Below are 24,232 nucleotides of genomic sequence, written 5' to 3'. Positions count from 1 at the left end.
CCGTTCATCCTGAGGGTAAGACTGTAAACATGACTGATGCAGATTATATTCGTTTCACTCAGTTTCAGGCCACTCAACCACATTCTGCCGCTGCCACCCTTGTTCAGACAGGTAATGCTACTGCTTGCCTTTCAACCACATCTCGCCCATGGATCATTGATTCAAGAGCTTCTGATCATATGACCGGGGCTACAGGTATATTTTCCTCTTTTGTTCCATCATCCTCTTTGGTTACACTTGCTGATGGCTCTCATATCAATGTTAAAGGAGTGGGTACAGTTCAACTCACTCCATTCATTATCCTACCCTTAGTTCTTTACGTACCGAATTTGCCATTTAACTTATTATCTGTTCATAAATTTACCTCCACTAATAACTGTTTGGTGAAATTCTTTCCTGGATATTGTTTATTTCAGGATCTTACGACGAAGAAGATGCTTGGTAGAGGCTGTATGTCTGGGGGGTTGTATCTATTCGAGGAGATATCCTCTACTGCTTGTTCTAGTATTTCCATCCCCCATCAAATACATTGTCGGTTGGGGCATCCCTCTTTGGAAAACCTAAAATTGGTAGATAAAAGTTATCATTCTCTTTCTAAGTTGGATTGTGAGTCTTGTCAATTTGAAAAACTTCATCGTGTGAGTTTTCCTTCTCGTATAAATAACAGATCAGATCACCTTTCTCTCTAGTCCATTCTGATGTGCGGGGACCCTGTCCTGTTAGTTCTACTTCAGGTTACAAATACTTTGTTACATTTGTGGATGACTTTTCAAGAGTCACTTGGCTTTATTTAATAAAAAATCGTTCAGTATTATTTAATATATTTTGCAATTTTGTTATTGAAATTCGTACTCAATTTGGTGTTCCTATTCGTACTTTTCGTAGTGATAATGCCAAAGAATATTTCTCTGATCCTTTTTGTAAATTTATGGCTTCTAATGGGATTCTTCACCAATCCTCCTGTGTTGATACTCCTCAACAAAATGGGGTTGCAGAAAGAAAAAATAGACACTTATTGGAGGTCACCCGTTCTCTCTTATTTGAGATGAAGGTTCCTAAATCCTTTTGGGCTGATGCAGTTTCAACTGCTTATTATCTTATTAACAGGATGCCTTCATCTGTCTTAAAAGGTGGCATTCCTCATTCTCTCTTATTTCCTTCATCTCCCTTATTTACTTTGCCTCCTCGCGTATTTGGGTGTGTATGTTACATTCATAATCATCGCCCAGGGATCTCTAAACTTGATCCTCGTGCACTTAAGTGTATTTTTTTGGGGTACTCTCGCACTCAAAAGGGATATCGTTGTTATTCTTCTGACGTACGAAGATATTTTGTTACCGCAGATGTGTCATTTTTTGAGTCCACTCCTTTTTCTACTGAATCTCATAGTTTAACTAACCTAAATGATGATCTATGTATTTTTCAAAGTGTGTTTCCACAGGGTACAGTTCCTTCACCTCCACCTCTGCCAGACATCACCAAAGTATACATGCGCCGTCCAAAACCACCGGCTCCCCCCTCTGCACCTACGATCTCTACCTCTGTGCCGACTTCGTCTGTTGATCCTGCAGACGTTCCTGCCAAATCTGACCTTGATATTCCAATTGCTCTTCGGAAAGGTACTCGTTCTTGTGTTCAGTATCCCATCTCTAACTTTATTTCATATTCTACTTTATCACCTGGATTCTCTACTGCTCTATTTACTATAGAGACTTATCCTATTCCTAAGAATGTTCTTGAAGCCTTGTCTAATCCTGGGTGGGTTAGTGCAATAAACGAAGAATTACAAGCCTTAGAGGACAATCAGACTTGGGATCTTGTGCCTTTACCCTTAGGAAAGAAAGCTATTGGTTGTAGGTGGATATTCACTGTGAAAGTTAATCCTGATGGTTCTTTAGCTCGCCTGAAAGCTCGTCTTGTTGCCAAGGGCTATGCTCAAGTTTATGGCATAGATTATGTTGATACTTTTTCGCCTGTTGCCAAGCTTACTTCCATCCATATTTTAATCTCTTTTGCCGCTACCTATCAGTGGCCATTGTTTCAGTTGGATGTGAAGAATGCCTTCCTTTATGGAGATTTGCATGAGGAAATGTATATGGAGCAACCACCTGGGTTTGTTGCTCAGGGGGAGAAGAATAAGGTTTGTCGCCTCCGCAAATCATTATATGGTCTCAAGCAGTCACCTTGAGCATGGTTTGGACGATTCACTACTGTTGTAATAGAATTTGGGATGACTCGTTGTGAAAATTATCACTCTGTATTCTTTAAAAACTCGATGCCAGGCAAAATCTTTCTTGTAGTTTATGTTGATGATATTGTCATTACAGGAAATGACACTTCAGGAATTGATAGGTTAAAGACCTATTTGCAAGAGAAATTTCAGACCAAAGACTTGGGCAAGTTAAAGTATTTTCTAGGAGTTGAAGTTGCCCAATCAACAAAGGGCATCTTCTTATCTCAACGGAAGTATGTACTAGATTTGCTTTCTGAAACAGGAATGTTGGGATCAAAACCCATAGACGCTCCCATGGAATGTAACTTAAAGTTAATGCCAGAAGACGGAACCATTCTTGATGATCCAGAGAAGTACAGAAGGCTTGTTAGAAAGCTGAATTATCTGACTGTGACTAGACCTGACATTGCCTTTCCAGTCAGTGTTGTGAGTCAATTTTTGTTTGCCCCACGAACATCACATTGGGATGCAGTTATACGAATTCTGGGGTATCTTAAGAAAGCACCAGGACGTGGACTTCTTTACACTAATCATGGGCATAGAAATGTTGAAGGATTCTCTGATGCTGATTGGGCTGGATCACCTATTAATAGAAGATCGACTACAGGCTACTACACATTCGTTGGAGGAAATCTTGTATCATGGAAAAGTAAGAAACAAACTGTGGTAGCAAGATCAAGCGCAGAATCTGAGTATTGTGCTATGGCACAGGTAACATGCGAGATGGTATGGATAAAACAATTACTCTAGGAATTAGGAATTATTGATGACACACCAATGAAGTTATGGTGTGATAATCAAGCTGTGATTCATATAGCATCAAATCCAGTTTTTCATGAACGTACCAAGCATATTGAAGTTGATTGTCACTTTGTTCGTGAGGAGTTACTACAAGGCATAATATCCCCCAAGCATGTGAGGACTGGAGAATAACTCGCAGATTTGTTCACCAAAGCTCTAGGGAATACAAGAGTTACCTATATTTGTAACAAGCTGGGCATGAGTAATATATATGCTCCAGCTTGAGGGGGAGTGTTAGGAAAGGGCAATTTGGGAAATGACAGATCCATCGAGAGTTAGTGCCTTTCTCGATAGGAAAAAGAGGTGGTAATCAAGAGTTTTAAATAATAGACTATAAATAATCAAGAGTTTTAAGAGGCGGTATTGGTTGATGCTTTCCTATATATAATAGACTTGTAAATTAGCCTATAAATATTGAAGTTATTTTGAGGAGTGCTCATAAGTTCAATCTGAGCCTCCACAACTAAATCGTGGCTTCCATCTTCTCTTCTCCCTCATTCTTCACCTTATTCTTTCTCAAATTAACAAGGACCAAGTAAGTAGGTAAAAGGTAATATAGGTTACAACTTACAACAGATTAAGTAGGTAGATAAAAGGTGGTATGAGTTACTATGGACTAAGTAGGTAGATAAAAGGCAGTATGGGTTACTGCAGACCAAGTATGTAGGTAAAGGTAATATAGGTTACTACAAACCAAGTTGGTAGGTATTGTTGTAGAGTACCATCTTAGGATAAAACTCTTCCCAAATAATACTCTTCAAAAAATCTTGAGTAGATAAGTCTTCAATTCCCCCCCCCCCTTTCTTGTGTAGCACTACACATGGTCCAACCAAAATTTTAAAAGAAAAGCTCTATACTTCAATTAATCTATCACTAACAATAAAATCCCAAATTGATGCCATCCATGGTCCACCAAAATAAGATAATCAAAAATTAGTAATAACTCCATCGATGTCGACTCAATCCTTGTTTGAGTCCAAGCAATCATACGTAATAACAATCTGTCTTGGGTTCCATGCCCATTTTGCTAACTCATGGGCTCACAAAGTTAGAGCAGATTAGCCCAACTTAAGGAAATAACAGCATTATTGTAATAAACCAGAATTTTTCAATGAGTTACCGGTAAATATAGGAAAAGAATGGCAAATCTGTAAATAACTGAAGTTAAAGTAGAGATGGCGGATTTGTAATTTTCAGAAGCATGAAATTATGAATGCCTAAATAAAGAGATGGTAATGTGTGAGGGAAATGGCTAGTTTGGTAAAACAAAATAAATTAAGGTACACAAAGAAGGGTGTACCGTGAGGGAAAATAATAAAATAGAAGATAGAAATAGTAACCTAAGCACAGAATTCAAGGAATCAAAAAAGAAAGGAAGAGGTTCCATCTGTAGTGTGAACTGTGAACCAGAGGCAAAGCAGAACATGCAAAGAAGTCAAAGCAAGAGAGAAAGGAAACCCAAGAATTTGCGTCGCAGGTTTTTTCCCCAGAATAAAGAGATCCTGTGAAAAAGAGAGAATTAGACTGCAATGAGAAAGGTTTGCAGGTTCTTTTTTTTTTAAAGGATCAGCTTCAACTTCAGATTCTTCAATTGTCTGATTCTTTACCTAGGCGGAAAGCTCACCAACAAAAACCAGTACCGAGTCTAGTTATGGCTCAAGGATCAGATCTAAAACTGAGTATGCTGAAGCAATTGAAGCCGTATAATGTGTTCAGTTGATAGAACCAACGGAACCGTGGGCCAATTCAGATTCTTGGACCCAAAAGAGCTTATGAATTACACCATTGAATTTTGACAATAGCTCTGGCGGATTGAAAAGTAGAGGGCAGAACTGGAACAAAAACAATACCTTCAATTCCTTGATTAGATTTGACAAAACCCTAATTTTTTGATTGACATGGATAACCTCATAATTAAGATCTTAGAATTACACGTTGTAGAGTAACCATCGACCAATCCTGGTCATCATCATTGTTATATTAACCCATTCAATTTAGAACATGAACTCTTTGTTCTTCTAGTTCAAACCAGAAGCTAAATGACTTTCAAACCAGTAATGACAAAGAGGAACAAGTGCTTATTACACATTCTCTAATACCATGTTACAGAATTAAAGTTCAAATAACTAGAAATAATAAAGAATTGAAGGAAGTGAGAAGAAGTGGTGGAGAAGGAGGGAATGAAGAGTCGTGCAAGATGCAGCCCCCCCTTCAACAGTTTATTTATCACTTAAAAATTTTCAGAATATAGAGATCTTCAAGTATCCCTAGACCCTAAATCTGGCTCTAAATATTACTATCTTAAAATAGACTTGCTTCATACCTGGTAACAATAAGGAAGGAAACAAATCTCCCTAAGTATTGCTTACTGGTCAAGCTACATAAAAATATAAATCAATATCATAATCTAAATAAATAAAATAAAATCTAATCCAATCTATGGTGGAACCCACATAATGTGGTTACCACTGAAGTGATAAATTATCCATATCATAATATTTACCATGATCCTTCATTATCTTACTACCGAATCACCCCTCTCTTCAGCAGAAAAACCTGAATGTCCTGTGTCGAAACTAACCTTGTTTAGGGTTAACTGATCAATGGCTCTAAACTACAAAATCTGCCTGTGGATAAATATATAGAACTTAACTTTCCTCCATAGGAGTTTAGGTTGTCAAAGTTACTTGATTTTTGCAAGCTTAGTGTACATGGACCATTTGGTTCTATATACACAGGACAATGCCCTCTTGGCCAACGATTCAGTCAATTTGCTTGTCTCCATGGGGATATGGCGGAAAGTAGATGATTCGGAGTAGGTGGATAAGTGCATTTGTGCTTGATATTCTTGACAATACTAAAAGCCTGTAGTGCTGCTCTTCGGTTAACAATCTTTTAGTTGAGAAATGTTTTGATGTCTTAACCTCAGGCTACGACTATTGTCCCCCGAGCATTGCTCCAGGCCCACCCATATATATTTCCTAGTAGAAATCCGCATATCATATGTAGGCAAAGCAAATATCGATCACGCTGGAGGTAGATCAAACTTGGTAGAACTGATTAGCATGATCCTCTTCCTTTGAATCCTTTTTGGTGCAGAAAGTGTGAGTTTGGTTTTTCTCCTTTGATGTAAGCAACAACAGGGCCCCAACAAGAGCGACAAGAGGACCTAGCATGCACAACCCCTAACGGGTATTTTTGTCTTTGTCATATTATTAGCTGGATTCTTAATTAATTACATAATCCCAACTAATCTTTTATTCTCACTTGTAGTTCTCTAATCTGATTTGGAGTCCAAAATCAGTCTAGTTTGGGTAATGTAACCAGGGTTGGACCCCCTAAAATTGGGCCCGATAAGGCACTTAAACTGGCCAAATACCCCTGGGGTATTTTGGTCATTTTTCAAGCCCCCCCCTTTTGGGTCTCAATATGGGTCTTGACAGAATCCCCTCGATCCAAGGGTCATGGATCTATTTTCAGTTTTCTGTTTGAGTTAGAAGTTTGAGAGTTATAGTCCTTTTAAAATTATGTTGAGTTAGTGAATTGTGGATATGATTCCTTATCTAGAAGGAGATCTTATCTTCTAGTGTCTGTTTCTATTTATAAGCCAGTTATCTGAGTCTCTTATCTCTTACAATTTGTTTATTTCTAAAATTAGTTATTTGAGTCCTATTTTAGTAAGTGTGTTAAGTATTAAAGTGTTGGATTCCTATTAGATAGGGAATCCCAAAGTTGAGTCTAAGGGCCTTGTAATTGGCTATAAATAGCCTCTTTATTTCTGAATAAAGCAGATTGGAAATTTTGGGTTAAACAGAGGCTTGGGCCGTGGGGAAGGAAACCCTTACGGCCTAGGCTGGAGAGCAATTTTCAGAACTTCACAATTCCAGAAGCATCTTTGTTCTCTTCAAGTGATTCACCATCGCAGCCTTCGCTCACCCTCTTCCCCCACTTGCAAGACTCCCCAACCCTATCCCTGCTGCCGCAACAAACCAGCAGCTCCCCACACCCCAGCAGACCTTTGGAACCCCTTCCGCCTTGCTGTTTCAGACCTTCAGGCCCCTCCCCACCTTCCTATGGCCCTACCAGTCCTTTTCCCCTGCCTACAGCCTTGTGAGTCACCCCCTAATTCCCCTTACCCTTCAGTTCCTTGTTCTGGGGCAGAATTCTGAGAACAGAAAATTCCAGAATTTCTGCAATTTTACACCTTGAAAGCCTGAAAATCCTTGGAATAAGACCTGAACCCTCAAAGGCAGCAGGCTTAAGACCCTGTTCTACCCTAGCCGAAACACCCAGAAACCCTTGCTGGTTCCTATCTGGAAGATTTTGAAGATCTAACCCAGACCCTGGGTTATATTATTGGGTCTCCTAAGTAGAGTCTTATTTGGTATCTATGTAAAGGCTATAATTTTACATTCCCACAGCTGTAATAATCATTCTTGATCAATGAAAGAATACAGAATTTACAGCCAAAGAGGTATTGAGTAGGGTCCTTTTAAGGAGGACCTGTGGTTTTCCAATAAGCTCTCTTGGAGCCTGCAATTTCTCTGTTCACTCCAGAAAGTAATTCCTGCCCTCTTCCTCATCAGGAACCTACATTCAGTATGTTAAAACCCCTCCCGAATCCCACCCTAATCCCTTTTCCTTCTTATCTCCCCCTACCCCGTGAAGCTTTTTTCCGCAGTTTCAGATCAAGAAATCATCAGATCCTTGCTGTCCCTATTCCCAGTCCAAGAGTTCAACCCAATTCAGCCTTTTATACCACCCAAACCGTTCGACCAGCAATACCAGCCTCTCCCTCCCTTTAGAAACCCAAGAAACACCCCCCGCCCCCCGGAAAAAAAGAAAAGAAAAAAAAAAAACAAAAAAGAATAAGCCTTGTGCAACCAAGAAAGGAAAAAAGAAAGAAAAGAAAAAAAAAGAAGAAAGCAAAGGTGAGCAAGAAACCTCCTCACCATTGCCACAAGCTTCCCATGGCCCCATTCCCTCAATTTTGAACGCTATTCTAGTTCCACTCCAATTTGTTAAAACCCAATGTTAGGACCCTGGGGGAATGCCATGTGGAGGAGAGAGGATGGGAATATCACTACTAACTGCTGGTTGGAAGATTAAAAGGGGGGAAATATTGTGAGAAGGGGATTGGTTATTTTTTGTGAGGTCTGGGCAGCCTTTGGCTGAGGGCAGCAGACTTGCTGTAGGGGGTGAGTGATTTTCTTATCTAAGTTTTCATTCATAACATTCTAGTAATCAAATCTTATTATTTCTTGTATTCGATTCATGGGTTCCTAACAATTTATCTTAGAGTGCATTTTGATCCACGGGAAGAGATGGAGACCGGATTGTCTATGTTTTCGGGCGAAGGGGATGTGCACAAATGGCTAATGGAAATCATATTCTTCTGTTGGGATCACTAGGTTGAGTATGATTATTGGTTGGTTGTGGCTCTCCAACATCTACATGGGGATGCATTATATTGGGTCTATTAGAGGAAACGGTCAGAGTTCAATTGGGCAAGCTTCAAGGAGGCCATGCGGCATGACTTCGGTCAGGGAAAGACAGTCGAAAAAAGCAATGAACTGCTGAAACCAAAAGAGGTCATAGAGCAAGTCGACTTAGAGGTTGAGCAAGATACAGAAGTGTTGGTTGAATTTTACTAGGAGTCCAATTCTAATGGAGTTTTTATTCATGTAAATTTCTTGTTATAGAGGCCTTGAGATCACATTGATCAATAAGCCATTCTACCACAATCGACTTCTCAACATGGCATCAGAGACTTGAGACGATTAGGGAAGAAAAAGAAGAGGGAAAAAAAAGAGAGAGAAGAAGATCCACCACCGCCGCTGCTACTGCTTCTTGTGAATATGAAAGAACGAAAATAGAATCGCAGCTGCTGCTGCTTCCTGTTCCAAGAATACGATCACAGCTGTTGGTCGCTGCTTCCTGCTCCAAGAACAGAATCGCAGCCAACACAGTTTTCCTTCGAATCGCAGAATTGCAGCCAACACAGTTTTCTTCTGAATCGCAGAATCGCAGCCAACACAGTTTTCTTTTGAATCGCTGAATCGCAGCCAACAGAATAAAAATAGTTCTTTTGGCCCATCGATCGTCTGAATCGCAGAATATTTTTTTTGGATGAATAAATAATCAATTAAAGACGAAAAAGCAAACAACAAAGGATCCAAAAAACAGGATCAAACAGGAGAATGGAGTTGGGAGTTGAGTCCCCAGGATACAACAATGAGCCTGTTCCTTGGGGAATCAACAACCGAGGGATGGGGAGCGAATGAGATCCTATAAGAAACCTCAAAATAAATAGCATTCCAAATCTAGTCTATAGAGCAAGATTTGGAGGTCTAGCGCCTGAGATTTCGCTCCCACCACAAATAGTGGACTATTGCCCCAAATACAAGCTTACCAATCCGATCACAAATAGAGGTACCTGAAAATTTACTCAAAATCCAAGACCACAGTCACTGACAAACCCAAATGAGCGGCGGGACTAGGGCCAAATGTAGCTAAGGGCTTTTCTCCAAGGAGCACTAGATAAAGGGCAAGAGAAGAACAAATGCTCAATGTCCTCAGTACCATTCCAGCACAGGATACAATTTTGGCTCACGAGAATGTGGCGGGAGAGGAGGAAGGACTAGGTAGGAAGGGTAGTGTTTAGGGCTCTCCAGAGGGTAAGGGAGTGTTGGGGAATGTGATCTTTAAACCAAACCAGAGGGGGCCAAAGGGAGATGGTGAGGCTAGGCGGATAAGGTTCCAAGCAGAGGAGGTAGTGAATGATTTGGTAATGGAGGGGTTCCAAATAACAATATCATGGAGATTGGGGAAAATTGGGGGGGGGGGGGGAAGGAGTTCCAGACAAGCGTGAGACTATGGTGAGGGGATGGGACCCAGGAACCTCTAGAGATAAACTCCAAGAGAAGGGTAGATTTGGGTATGCGGGTTTCATAGACAGTGCGGGGAGGGAATTGCGAGATGAGGATTCCCATCGGATGCCACGGATCTAGCCAAAAAGAAGTAGTGGAACCAGTAGAGATATGGGTGGAAATGGCAGGGAGAGCTCTGGGACGGAGAAGAAGAAGCTTCCTCCAGGTCCATGAAGGATTAGAGGGAATAAAGACAGACCAGAACGAGTTAAGATTTGAGAAGATAGGAGTGTACCCAATTGACCCAGATAGAGTCGTGCTTAGTGACTATTTTCCAAATGAGCTTGAGAAGAGTAGCGGAATTAACTTCTTGGATCCGACGAATTCCTAAGCCCCCTTCAGATTTGGGCCGGCAGACATTGGATCAACTGATGGGGCGAAGGAAATGTTTGGATTCTTGGCCCTTCCAAAGAAAGGCACAGAAGAGAGATTCCATAGCAGACGAGATGGCCTTTGGGATCGGGAAAATGCCATTCTAATAAAGGTAGGAGGATTGGAGAACAGATCGAATGAGTTCAACCCTACCGGCGAAAGAAAGGAGTCGACTTTTCCAAAGTTGGAGACTCTTACGGATATGATCCAACATAGGGGAGCAGTGATGGCAAGAGAGTCTACACGGGATAAGAGGAAGACTGAGATAGACAACGGGGAAGGAGCCAGACTTGAACCCCAAAAGATTTAGAAGATTGGATCGAAGGGGCTCAGACACTCCAGAAAGGAAAAGGGAAGATTTGTCGAGATTGACCTTGAGGCCAGAGATGGATCCAAAGGAGAGGGCAGAGAGGATGGAGGAAATGGAGGTGTGATCCGCTTTAGAGAAGATCATAAGGTCATCAGCAAAGGCGAGATGGTTGGGGTTGAGGGATTTACATTTGGGAATGGGAGAAATCAGCAGCTGATCCGTCTTAGCTTGGAGGAGCCGAGAAAGAACTTCCAAAGCCAAGGAGAAAAGGTAGGGGAGAGAGGGCAACCTTGTTGAATGCCAACACTAGAGGGAAAGAATCTCGCCGGCGATCCATTGGTAATAACATAAAAGAAAGGGGTGGAGATGCAGACTTCGATCCAATGGATAAATGAAGGAGGGAATCTCATGGCAGAAAGAACATCACTAATAAAATCCCAGCGGATGGAATCGAAAGCCTTGTGGAGATCAACTTTGAGGAGAGATGCAGGGGAATGAGAAGATCTCTCAAATCCCCTGACAATCTCTGCACAAAGGAGAATATTATCCGAATACTGTGACCTGAGATGAAAGCAGATTGGTTTGCACTAACTAGGTTAGGCATAATCTTTTTGAGCCGATTTGCTAGGATTTTAGAGATGAACTTGTAGAGGAGGTTGCATAAGGATATGGGGCGAAAATTGGAAAGGGAGGATGCACCAGCCTTTTTGGGAATAAGACAGAGAAAAGTTTGGTTGATTGATGAGAGCTGGGAAGGATTGAGGAAGAAATTATGGATAGCTCTGATAAGATCATGCTCAATGATATCCCAAGCACCAGAGAAGAAGCTTATACTAAAACCATCAGGGCCTGGAGCACGATTTGGCTTGTGGGAGCGAATGGCCTGAATGATCTCGTCATGGGAAGGAATGGAAGTGAGAGAGGGGAGGGATTGAGGGTTCACAAATTTATTGATTAAATCAGGGGGGAATGGGGGGCGCGGCAGAGGAGAGAAAGGGGGGGGGGAGAGAGAAGATCAGAGAATAAGGAAACAGTCTCAGCTTTGATTCTCGGAGGATCAAGGATCCAAGAGCCATTCCTGGAGAGGAGAGCATGAATGGAGTTCAGATTGTTTATGGCTTTGAGGGAACGGTGGAAAAAAGCAGAATTGGAATCCCCAAGCTGAAGCCATTTGATCCTGGCTTTTTGGAGGAGGAAACTCTTTTTATGAGAAATGAGGGAGGATAGCTCAGAAGAGAGGGCTCGCTCCGATTCCGCAAGAGTAGTATTGAGAGGGTCATTTTGGAGGAGTGATTGGGTTCTCAAGAGACGAGAGCGACAATTCAGAAACTCTAGAGGTAATTTTCCCAAAGGTGGAATAATTCCACCGACGGAGAGCATCCTTAGTATTCCTGAGCCGGCGAGCAAAATCGATAAGAGGAAGGGAGTGGCAGTGAACAGGCTTTTCCTAGGCTTCTTTAACCGTGGGTAGGAAAGAAGGATTGGAGGTCCACATATCAAAGAATTTAAAAGGTTTGGGACCAAAAGAAGCTGAAGGAAGGATGTGAACAAGGCATGGAGAGTGATCAGAGAGGCAAGCAGGGGAGAAAGAGGCATGGGAATTCGGAAAGGAAGAGAGCCAAAGGTGGTTGACAAGGAAGCGATCAATCTTCGAGGCAATTCTGTCCTCACCTAAACGGCGATTATGCCAAGAAAGAGAATGGCCCGACCAACGAAGATCAGTGATACAGGAGTCATCAAGGCAAGAATTGAAGTCCTCAACCGCAAGCGGATTAAGCGGACGCCCACCCACCCGCTCATGGGAATACCGAACAATGTTAAAATCCCCACCCACACCCCAAGGATGGGAAGCATGGGAGGAGGAGATGGAACGGATGGAGTCCCACAACGGGGTACGCTCGGAGGCCCAGTTAAAGCCATAGAAAACGGTGAGGAAAAAGGAGGGAGCAGTATTGGATGGAGAAATGGAGAGATGCATCGCAGAATATTGATCGTCCAATCAAATTGTTTTTCAAAGGGTGAAGACTGAAGAACTGCAGACAATCTTTTCTACATGGCAACTACCGATGGTACTATTGCTCCCACTGGCTCCGAACATTACCCCACTCTTCATCCTCTTTCGGTAAGATTTGATGGAACAAATTATTTGATTTGGTCTCGATTTACTTACCTGACTATTGCCAGAAGAGGACTTCTTGGACACATTACGGGCACCACTATCAAACCTACTACTACAGGCGTTTCACAGGATAAATGGATCTTGAATGACTCTCTTATTATGTCATTCCTTTTGAATTCCATAAGTCCAAATATTGCCTGTGGATACCTATTACTTGATGCTGCAGCCCAAATTTGGAAGGCTACTATTGAAACATATGGACAATTGAGGAATGATGCACAGGAATATGAACTACGAAAGAAGCTTCATGAGACTACCCAAAAGGAACTGACTGTGGCCTAATATTATGCTGAGTTCTAATCTCTTTGGCAAGAGTTGGATCATTATGGTAATTATCACCCCACTAATTCAGATGTTGTGACTAGTTTTAGGAAGCACGTTGATAATATTCGGGTATGACTTCTTGGCAAGTTTGAATGTGGAGTATGATTAGATTATAGTGCAAGTATTAAGTCTTTCACCCTTTCCTACACTAGAACAGTCTTATGTCCTTGTTCAGTGTGAGGAAAGTCGTTGATTAACCATGCTTCATGCTCCTATTGTGGGGAAATCAGCCTTATAGTCTATTAGCACTAAATCTGATTCAGCTAAGGAGATTGTAAAGTGTGAGCATTGCTACAAACCATATCATACCAATTGTTGGAAGCTCCATGGGAAGTCTGTTGATTTTGAGCAAAAAAGAGCACAAAGAAGAGGAAAATCGAAAGCTCATATTTCTGAGACAATTTCCACAACTCTCTCTGCAGACATTGGTTTTTCAAGTTAGCTACTCTGCAACGTATTCTGCAGTCTTCTACTGCCGGTACAACCTTTACCACCGCTTCCTATACTACCCATACCAACTCCTACCTTGCTACTTCAGGTAAAACTTTTATAGGCTTCCAAGTTTCTTTAGTTTCTATTCTTTGGATCATTGATACAGGAGCCACAGATCATATGATAGGTTTATCCTCTTTTTTCTCACAATATTCTCCAACTTCTTGAGAGGATAAAGTTCGAATTGTTGATGACTCATATTCTTCCTTTGCTGGAAAAGGGACCATTCAACATTCTCCATCATTTTATTTGTCTAAAGTTTTACATGCTCCCTCTTTGTCCACTAACTTGCTCTCTATCAGTGATCTTACACATGACTTGAATTGTAAAGTGATTTTTTCCCCATCTTACTGTGTCTTCCAGGATCTGGTCACAGGGAAGGAGATTGGACGTGGTAAACTAAACAATGGACATTATTTGCTCGAGCCAATTGGAGGATCTACTTTTGCTTTGACAACATCTTCTAATCAGGTCCATTCGGTAATATTATACCTTCATCAGTGGCACCGTAGGCTAGGTCACTTCCCTCTAGGAACTCTTAAGAAATTATTTCCTGATTTGGGTTCTTGTAACGAGGATGAATGTTTTTTTTTTAAGCCTGCATTTTTGCGAAGCAGACTCGTTCTACTTATTTACTTTTTCTTCATAATAGAAAATCTATTCCTTTTGAGCTAATTCATACTAATGTATGGGGCCCCTGCCGACGTGTGTCTATTACTGGCCATAGGTACTTTGTTTCTTTTATTGATTGTCACTCATTTTACATGGATTTATCTTTTAAAACAAAAAAAATGAGGTTTTCGATGTTTTCGTGATTTTCATAATATGATTAGAACTCAATTCAATGCCACTATGAAGATCCTTTGCAATGATAATGACACAAAGTATATTGATGGTGAATTTCATAGATATTTCTTTGACTCTGGCATAATATTCCAGACCAGTTGTGTTAATATGGTTGCCCAAAATGGGGTTTTTGCCGAAAGGAAGAATCGGCATCTTTTAGAAATAGCTCATTCAATTATGATTGCTATGAATGTCCTGACCAATACTGGAGTGATGCTATACTCACTGCTTCTTACATTATGAATATGATGCCCAGTAGGATACTTGGTTTTAAATATCCTAATGAGATTCTCCAAGGAGCCCCTTTTTTTTATTATTCCCCCAAAGATTTTTGGATGCGTGTGTTATGCCAGAATCACAGCCCACCAGAGTAAGCTGGCTCCCCATCGCGTAGGCTGTATATGTTTGGGGTATTTTACTACTCAGAAAGGGTACAAATGTTATCATCCTCCTTCCAGGAAAACTATTGTATCCATGGATGTAATTTTTAATGAGTCTTGCCCTTACTATACACCTCTCCAGGGGAAGAGTCTTAGAGGAGAGGTGTTCTTTCCAACTCTAGATCTTCCTATCACACACCAACACAACTTAAGAGTTCAAGAAGAGTTTCCTGACCTCAAGACTCTTTGGCCAGTATACCTGAGGGCTCTAATCCTCCCCCCATCGTTTTTTGAACCATGTGAAGAACCTAACTAGGGGGAGACCGCTCCTGTGAGGCACACTGTTAAGGTCTTTCAAAACCATATTGACCAGAATAAAGAGGTGCAAACTTATCAGAGGAAGAATTACATTTGGCTAAAGCAGGTGGAGAAAGGTGACACGTTACCACTTTAGTCTCCTGCTCCAAGAATCGATTCTACTGTTCCCCTTGAGGTATCATCTTCTGATCTTCCTATTATTGTAAGAAAAGGAGTCAGATCTTGTATTCAGCATCCTATAGCTAAATATGTCTCTTATGACTCTTTGTCTGACTCTTACCATGCTTTTAGATCATCTCTATCATTTCTATCTGTTCTTAAAAGTTGGCAGGAAGCCTATGCTAATAAGAGATGGAAGGCAACTATGTAGAGGAAATGCAGGCAATGAAGAAAAATGATACTTGGGAGCTGGTTACACTTCCTCCTGGAAAAAAATCAGTGGGCTGCAAATGGGTGTTTGTGATTAAAGAAAACATGGATGGATCAGTTAACAGGTTTAAGGCAAGACCCAGTTGCAAAGGGGTTTACACAGACCTATGGGATTGATTATCAGGAGAATTTTTCCCCTGTTGCAAAACTGAATACTGTCAGAGTCCTATTGTCCGTAGCTTTGAATAAAGACTGGAATTTGCACCAACTAGACGTAAAGAATGCCTTCTTACATGGGGAGTTAGAAGACGAAGTCTATATGGAAATCCCACATGGTTTCTCCGATGACAATACTACAGGAAAAGTTTGTTGGTTGAATAGGTCAATTTATGAGTAAAAATAGTCTCCTACATGCTGGTTTGGACGCCTCCTGAAGGCAATGACTTCTATTAGGTACAAACAAAGCAATGCTGATCATACCCTATTTGTCAAGAAGTCAGTTACTAACATCACCCTTCTCATTGTTTATATGGATGATATTGCCATCACAGTTAATGATGGTGAAGAAATTCAAAGGTTGAAGAACTTTCTTGGAAGGGAGTTTGAGATTAAAGATCTAGGAAAATTACAATACTTTTTAGGGATTGAGGTGGCTCGATTAAAGAAGGGTATATTCCTATCCCAAAGAAAGTATGTCTTAGACTTATTATCAAAAGTGGGAATGTTGGGGTGTAAAGCAATTGATACCCCTATTGATGCTGGAGCTAAACTTAAAGAAAAAGAGGGAGAACTAGTGGATAAAGGAAGATACCAAAGGCTAGTAAGCAAGTTTATTTACTTGTCCCACACCAGGCTAGACATCGCTTATGCCGTGGGGATAGTGAGCCAATTCATGCATGATCCATATTCATCTCATATGAAGGCTGTTACTGTTTTACTACAATATATGAAGGGAACTCCTGGAAAAGGAATACTTTTGTCACCCACTGATAATCTAAGAGTATAAGCATACACTGATGCTGACTAGGTGGGATCTCCAGACAGAAAGTCAATTTCAGGATATTGTACCCTTGTTGGAGGTAATTTAGTTACTTAGAGAAGTAAGCAATAGAATGTGGTAGCTTTATCCAGTACCAAAGCTGAATATAGAGTTATGGTTCATGGAATTTGTGAGCTACTATGGTTGAAAGGCTTGCTACAAGATGTTGGAGTCCAAGTTTCAAACCCTATGATGCTATATTCTGACAACAAGGCTGTTATTAGTATTGCTAATAATCCAGTACAATATGATCGAATTAAGCACATTGAAATTGACAGGTTTTTTGTCAAAGGAAAGTTGGAACAAGGGCTTTTGCATGCGTTTTGTGGGTCCGGAGACCAAGTGGCAGGTGTTTTCACTAAGGGTTTGAAAGAAGGAGATTTCCTTCCTATTGTAGGCAAGTTGGGCATGACTAATATCTATGCCTCAACTTGAGGGGGAGTGTTGGTTGAGTTTTCCTAGGAATTCAATTCTATTAGAGTTTTTATTCATGTAAATTTCTTGTTACCCAAGTATGGGTATTAATGTAATAGTATACTTTCCACTTAATTATAAATAGAGGATTTGAGATCACATTGATCAATAAGCCATTCTACCACAATTGACTTTCTTAACATGAAGTGATGAGAGAGAACATCTTTTAGAAATTAATTTTAATCAATCTTAAGACCTTGTATAGAGCAAGGAATCCATTGAGAATGAGGAAAGCAAGTTTTCAGTGGGGGAAGTTCAAAAGGAAATGTTGGTTACCATCATGGAGTTTGATTCAGGTATGGTGTTCCCAGAAGACCAATTGGTGAAGTGCCTTAGGCCTAGGACGTTTGGAAGGATGAAAAGGCGAAGAGTGAAGTAGAGAGAATGAGAGGAGAACATTGGAGGTGGGGAGAGGTAGAGGCAACGTCAAATCAGAGTAGAGATCGGATGGGCGACACAACCACCAGAGAAACCTCCTTGGCAGAGGGCGGCGGTGGCAGCAGCAGTGGGAAACGGTGGTCAAATTCAAAACCAATTTTGGCGGAACCATTTGCGAGAATGGAACGGTTACGGAGAGTATCCCTAATTTGTAGAGACCATGTTCAAGTGATGAAGTTGGGAATTGCAGACGTGGGGGCGAGAATGGTAGAAAAAATAGGGCTGCGGTTGCGGCGGTTAGTCTGGCTACAGAAGAGGTGGATTGGGTTGGGTTGGACCACTAAGTCGTTTTGGCGGAGCTGCTTGGTCCAGTGATCATGGCTCTGGCTGGAGAAACTTCTGAAGTTCTTTTCTTTCCTGGGTGCAATTCTCTTATCCAAGGAGTGGATGTCGCGGGTGCCCTTTGCATTTTTCTTCCATGAGTACTCTCTGGCAAAAGCCAGCGACAGCCGCTGTTCCATCAGTTTCGGCGTGACTGTTGTGCAACCTTGGAGATTTTCCGTTTGTCCATTTCTGTTGAAGAATATGAAGTGGTCGCATTGGACATATCAGGGCTGCAGTTAACGAATATCTTTCTGTTGAAGAATATAAAGCGGTGGTATCAGACGTAATTGGAATGGGGGCTGCAGTTAAAGAACATCAAACGACAATGGATGATACCCCAGTTCACAGAAAGATATATCAGTTTCTCAATATTTGGGACTGTTGGGCGGCCTTTGGATATTTTCCTCCCGTCCATTTCTGTTGAAGAGTATGAAGTGGTTGCATCGGACGTAATTGAAATTGGGGCTGCAGTTAATGAATAACTTTCTGTCGTAGAATATGATGTGGTGGCATCAGATGTAATTGAAATGGGGGCTGCAGTTAAAGAATATCAAATGACAAGGGATGATACCCAGTTCACAGAAAGATGCATTAGTTTCTCAATATTTGGGCGTTACGGATGAACTTACCGTGTGATTTAGAGATTCCAGACCCGCAATTTGAGGAAAAAATTGAACTTGTAGTTTGTGCTTCTGTTTTCCGCTTTCTTGTTGGCAGTGACTTCCACACATGCCAGTACTGGCAATCCATGAGGGTACAATTTATCTACTTCTATTTGCACACGAGGAGTTCATAACTATGGGTCTGCACAAGAGAAGAGACATAAATCAGAGGAGCCCTAACCCGAGTCTCAGTTCAATTTCAATACGGAAGCTTTGGTACATTTAGTTGACTGTAGGTGGGTTCCGAAGTGGGCTTATGCATATGGATATTATTATTCCAAGGATGAGCACGCTAGGGGACAGCCCTTGGAGTACTTACCAGGTGAAGCAGAATCCGGGTTGGAAAGGCTTCAAGAGTGGCTGGCTGGAGGAGGAACCACAGGCTTACTTATTGGGAATTTTCTTTGGGGGATTAGTAATCGTTTAGCACATGTTATCTACAAGGATTCTGTTTGTGCTTAAGGTGTCAAATTCGTATGGAGGCTATTCTTGGTATGTTCTTCCCATGCGCTGAAGCTTCAAAGGTTTTTCCCAATATGGACTGCTTCTAGTGGATCATAAACTATATCTGCTGGGTCCAAGGAGTCTTGTTCTTTAAGGACACTGAATTGGCATGGTTATGCAGCAAGCATGTGAAGACCGAGTTTCCAAGCTTTCTTCACCTTGAGGAAAAGTTGAATCTTAAGGGGGTGGGAATGCCATGTGGAGGAGAGAGAATGGAAATATCACTTCGACTGCTGTTTGGAAGATTATAAAAGGGGTAAAATATTGTGAGAAGGGGATCAGTTATTTAGGCTCTTTTTGGTATCAATTCTCATTATCTATTATGCCTATTTAAAATAAATAAGTACAAGAATTCATTATTGGTCAAGAATGAAAAATGGTTTGGTGAATTTTATTGAAAATAAATTATGAAATGGAAAATAAGTTTGGTGTCAAGATAAAAAATTATTAAAAATGATAGTAAACAAGTGAGAAAAGAAGGAAAAAGTATGGTTGTTATAAAAGAATGTGTATTGACTATTTTACCCTCATCTTACTTATAGAACTTTAAGTAAAATTACACAAATGAAGATAATGAAATTCTCATCATAATCCATAATGGACAAAAAGTTCATTATGGATTTTGGAGGTTTTTCTATTATTTTAAATAAAAATAAAATTCAGGATAGATGCCAAACAATTTAAAATAATGAAAATTTCTCATAATTGACAATGATAATTGATACCAAAAAGAGCCTTAGTGTAGAGTCTGGGCAGCCTTTGGCCAAGGGTAGCAGAGTTGCTGGGGGGGGGGTGATGGGCACCATTGTAATCAGTTTATTTTTGTGATTTTCATATCCAAGTGTTCATTCATTGCATTCTAGTAATCAAATCTTATTGTTTCTCTTATTCAATTCGTGGGTTCTTAACACCCTAACTCTTTTTCCTTCTCAACCCATCTAGGCTTTTGTTTATCCAAACTTTTCCCTAAACCTTAGACAACCAAAAATCAACCTAATTAGATATTGCCAAAACCCGTAAAACCTCCCCCACCCATTCCCAAAACCCTACAAGTGTTATTAGGAGTGAAGATATTATACCACAGAGAATCTGATCCTTCCTGGTTACATTACCCTTGCCCTGTTTCAATTGACGATTAGTTCAGTCAATTACAGAACATTGACGACTCTATCCAGGTACCCATACGTTCCTTTTCTCCCAAAGCTTTTGGTGATGAGTGTTTATTTTCTGCAATCAGTGTTTTCATTCTTCTGCTGGGTTCAGAAAATTTGTGTTTGGTCTGGTTATCATCATGTTCTATGTGGACTTCGGCTTCCTAGTGTGGTGGTTTTTGATAATCAATGGAGGATGCTGCTTGGTGGTACAAGCGAACGGGGAGGGGAAAATAAATTAGAAGGGACTGGTGGTGGCAAGAACACTAGGTGTTTGTATAGCTGAGATATGATCAAACTGTGTGGATCCTGGGGAGGAGCTACCTAACCCAAGAAGCCTTGGCCTTACTTTCTAACCCATTTTTCATATTGATTGTACAGGACTTGGTCGTGTACTTTTTCGAAATTTCCCCTGGCCCTCTCTTTATATGCTTTAGGAACACTTTCTTTCTCTTGAAACAACAATGTGATGGCGTTCTTGTTGTAAGCCAAGATGGATAATGTCTATCTAATGTTGTTTTAATAAAATGAAAAATGATAATCACGCCTGCTGGCTATAGTGTCAACAGCGATTTCATTTTTTTTTTCTTTTCCCGGGTGTGTGTGGTGGGTGTGCAATAGAAAATGACGAATACTGTAAATTCTACATTCCCAGCAGACTGGAGTGCCATACAGCGATTTCTTTTAGTTTAGCAGTCTCAAAACCAGAAGACTTTTCTCCCGCTGTCTTATCTCTCTAGTCAGTCTGGTCGGTAAGAACTAGCCAGGAAGTGGAGATCGTGCTTGGCAGCCTTAGGCCTTCTGCTCGTATATGTAAGACCAGAATTCAGTGATCGAGCACTTCATTCTGCTCGTATCATGTAAGACCGGAGCTCATGGATCCAGTTTTTCTCTCTTTTTTGTCTTTTCGGTCGTCAGATTGATGTGTATAAATGACGTAGAAACAGTTTGTCTCAATAATTTCGTCACTTGTACACACTAAAAAAAAAGACTGTAAAAACAGCTGAAAACGACTTCTATAGAAATATCAAGAACAGATTGAGACCTTTTAGCATTTTTTTGACTTTTATCTATTTGAGGGGAAAAAGAAAAAGGAAAAAAAAACATTTAAAGACTGTAGTCGATTACCTTCGTTTTTTCGGAGTGGGAATTTGTAGATGCATCTTCGACGGTCACAGGTTAGCATCAAAGAATCTGGGTTCTTAGGTTTTTGTCAAGTGTCTTCCTTTAACTTTTTTTGGAGGCAAAACGTGCCTTTCAATTTAATGACCCATGTATATATTTTTGCAGAAAATAATGAAGTTTTCCTTCTTATAAGGATCTATGCGTCAGACAATTTTACGCAAAGAAATAAGTCTTTTTTTTTTTTTTTTTGGTAGGAATGCAAAGAAATAATTCGAAGTTGCATAAATGAGAGAGGCTATCTGGCGCGGTCCAGGGTGGAGGTCAAGCGCAAGGGAAGTACTTTCACCTAAGGGAAAATACCAAAATCGTACCGTATTGAATTTACACGGTGTGGTACGGTTTTGGTTTTTACAAAAAAGGTTTGGTATAGTTTTGGTATTAAATTGGTGCAAGGAAACGGTTTAAACACGGTATTTAGTGCGATATTATTTTGGCACGAATTAACTTATGCCACTTTTGTTATTAGTTCATTAAGATCTTAATAAAATTATGATCGACCAATCAATAGAATTTGATATTAACAAAGATATTAAAAAAAATCTAATTAATAGAGACAAAACAAGTAAATCAAAGAAGAGGAGTAAATGATGAAATGAACAATTGAAATAGGAATTAGGAATAGGGTAAAGGTAAAGTATTTTAATTGTAAAATTACAATTTATATCCTTTAATTTGGTACGATTTTGGTATATAACGGTATGAGTATCTAAAACTGGAATTACACTAAAGAAATTATATTTCAGTATGTACCGTACCAAATTTTGACGGGACGGTTCGGTACGGTTAAACGGATTCGATGCACAATTGATACCTTTACTTTCACCCTTTAGGTTCGATGTTTGTGTACGTGCCTTCATTGAATACCCCATAACAATAGACTGCTGCAAGGCAAGGGCAGCCCAATGCCCTGCTCGTTGCATAACTAGGCTCCATATTAGTGATTTGGATTCGATTTATTTATTCAATTTATTCATTTTTTGGGAAGGTAAAACTGGGGTGTATAGTAAATATGAAAGCTCCCATTAGGGACTCCTTGCCTTTATTTGAAAAGGGGTTCTTGCTTCTTTCAATTTCAACAAAGATTAGGGCTCTTTTTTGTATCAATTCTCATTCTCTATTATGCCTATTTAAAGGAAATAGGTACAAGAATTTATTATTGGTCAAGAATGGAAATTGGTTTGGTGAATGTGTCAAAAATAAATTATATAATGAAAATTTTATTTTTAAGTTTCTAAATTTACAAAATTATACCCTCTAAATCAACGAACTCATGAAAAGAAATCAGGATAAGTAAAGAAAGACAGGTACAGTTCAACTGTTGGTTCTTTTTTATATCCATCCATTATAAAGCTTGTCATTCACTATTTAGAGATTTATTTTTTATGATACTAAAACCTTTTGTTTGCAATTGACATCACAAACTCCTTTGTTTTCGTGTTTGATTTATGTTTGAAGCCTTCTATTAGGTGCAGCCAACGAATCGTTACAAGTTGAGCTTTTTGGGAGCATGTTAACTCAAGGCAGAGGACTGAATAATGAGGAACGATCTTCTTCAATTTTTCTTATGTATACTTTGTGGCTTGAATGGATTTTTGAGTAGATGCCACATGTTTTTCACTTCTTTACCCTTGTTAATTTGTGAATAGGAATTCATATTTTACATGCATGATAAAAACTTTCACATCTATACAAATGCAGGACTAGCAAAAAATCGTTGGCTTCTTTCCCGTCTTCTTCTCTAACTAAGCTTCAGAGTAGCTAGTGTCTTTGCAAAAGCCATTGGTCTTCTTCATATTTTCCATCTCCGGTGACACATTGCATGGGTTAATCTCTTCTCAAACTTCTCGGTCTCAGTGTTTCCTGGTGGTAAGATTGTAATAAACATAGCAGTTATAACTTAAGGTATTTTCTCCTTCATTCATTTTTCGACTCTTTTAGGGCCTATTCGGTTACATGAATCCAGAGATTTCAAATCTTTCAAATCTCTGGATTCATGAATCTGAGAATTATACCCGTTTGGTTGTAAAAATCTCTAGATTCATGAAATCTAGAGATTCACCTTTTTACACTAAAAACGTGAATCTGTAGATCTATGGGTAAGCGGTGAAATCTAGAGATTTCAAAAAAGCTATACATTTGCACATTCACAAAAGTCACGTTGATCAAATAGTTTTTTAGGATGAATCCACAGATTTCATTCCACAACCAAACATCTAATTTTATAAATTATAACTCCATAAATATTTCAAATCAGTCGATATTTGAAATCTCTAGACTCATGTAACCAAACAGGTCCTTAATGAACAAAGTTTCATGAGCCATACATACTGAACCACATTTTGATTCTTTTAACTATCTTTGTTATTTAAAATTTGTAGCCATACAAACTGAACCACATATGAAACAACCTTGAATGGAAGCGAAATTGAGAGATGTATACTGCTGTAATTTTCAAATGAATGTTGATTATATTTCTTGTGGCATCTAGAACATGTACCGAACATGAATTTTTGAATTTTGTAAATTTATACAGCCTAAATTAATTCAATATCTCTTGCCAACCCATATGGTTGGTGATGTTTTATTTTTCATGAACAGGTTTCTAGGCTTGGTCTTTGATCTGTTAGGTTCCAAGTGATATGTTCTTCTGTGTGCAATGTGCATCTATAAATATTTATTGGATTTCTTGCGCATATTATGAAAATTTTTTGTGCAATAATGATATTTTCATGTATATGTCTATATGGAACGAAGCTGGCGTGATTTGGAGATATGAAGCCTGGCATATACTCTTTTAATCTAGTAGTAATAACCTTAGTAATTATTTTCATGCTCACATTACACAGATAAATTGGCTTGAATTGAGAAATTAACTCATGTTTGTCCACTTTAGGGATGAGGG

At 39.8% G+C, this 24,232-nt stretch overlaps 1 protein-coding gene across 3 annotated transcripts in view; it reads left to right on the top strand.

The window, feature by feature from the left end:
* LOC149013960 (putative inactive purple acid phosphatase 29) overlaps positions 1-22,082 on the top strand; it is a 42,076-nt gene extending 19,994 nt beyond the window's left edge. For 2 of the 3 annotated variants that reach the window (XM_089158149.1, XM_089158146.1), the window contains exon 4: positions 14,004-16,166. In XM_089158149.1, the coding sequence (XP_089014275.1) occupies positions 14,004-14,038 (35 nt within the window). In that variant the 3' untranslated portion in view covers positions 14,039-16,166. Of the gene's footprint in view, positions 1-14,003; positions 16,167-21,524 lie in introns of those variants that run through there. The other variant, XM_089158147.1, reaches the window with a different exon arrangement.
* The last annotated feature ends 2,150 nt before the right edge of the window (positions 22,083-24,232 follow it).

The sequence above is a fragment of the Hakea prostrata genome, chromosome 6, assembly GCF_041222555.1.
Source record: "Hakea prostrata isolate BN-2017 chromosome 6, UWA_Hpros_2, whole genome shotgun sequence".
Classification (NCBI taxonomy): domain Eukaryota; kingdom Viridiplantae; phylum Streptophyta; class Magnoliopsida; order Proteales; family Proteaceae; genus Hakea; species Hakea prostrata.
This window is presented reverse-complemented; position numbering and strand designations above follow the sequence as displayed.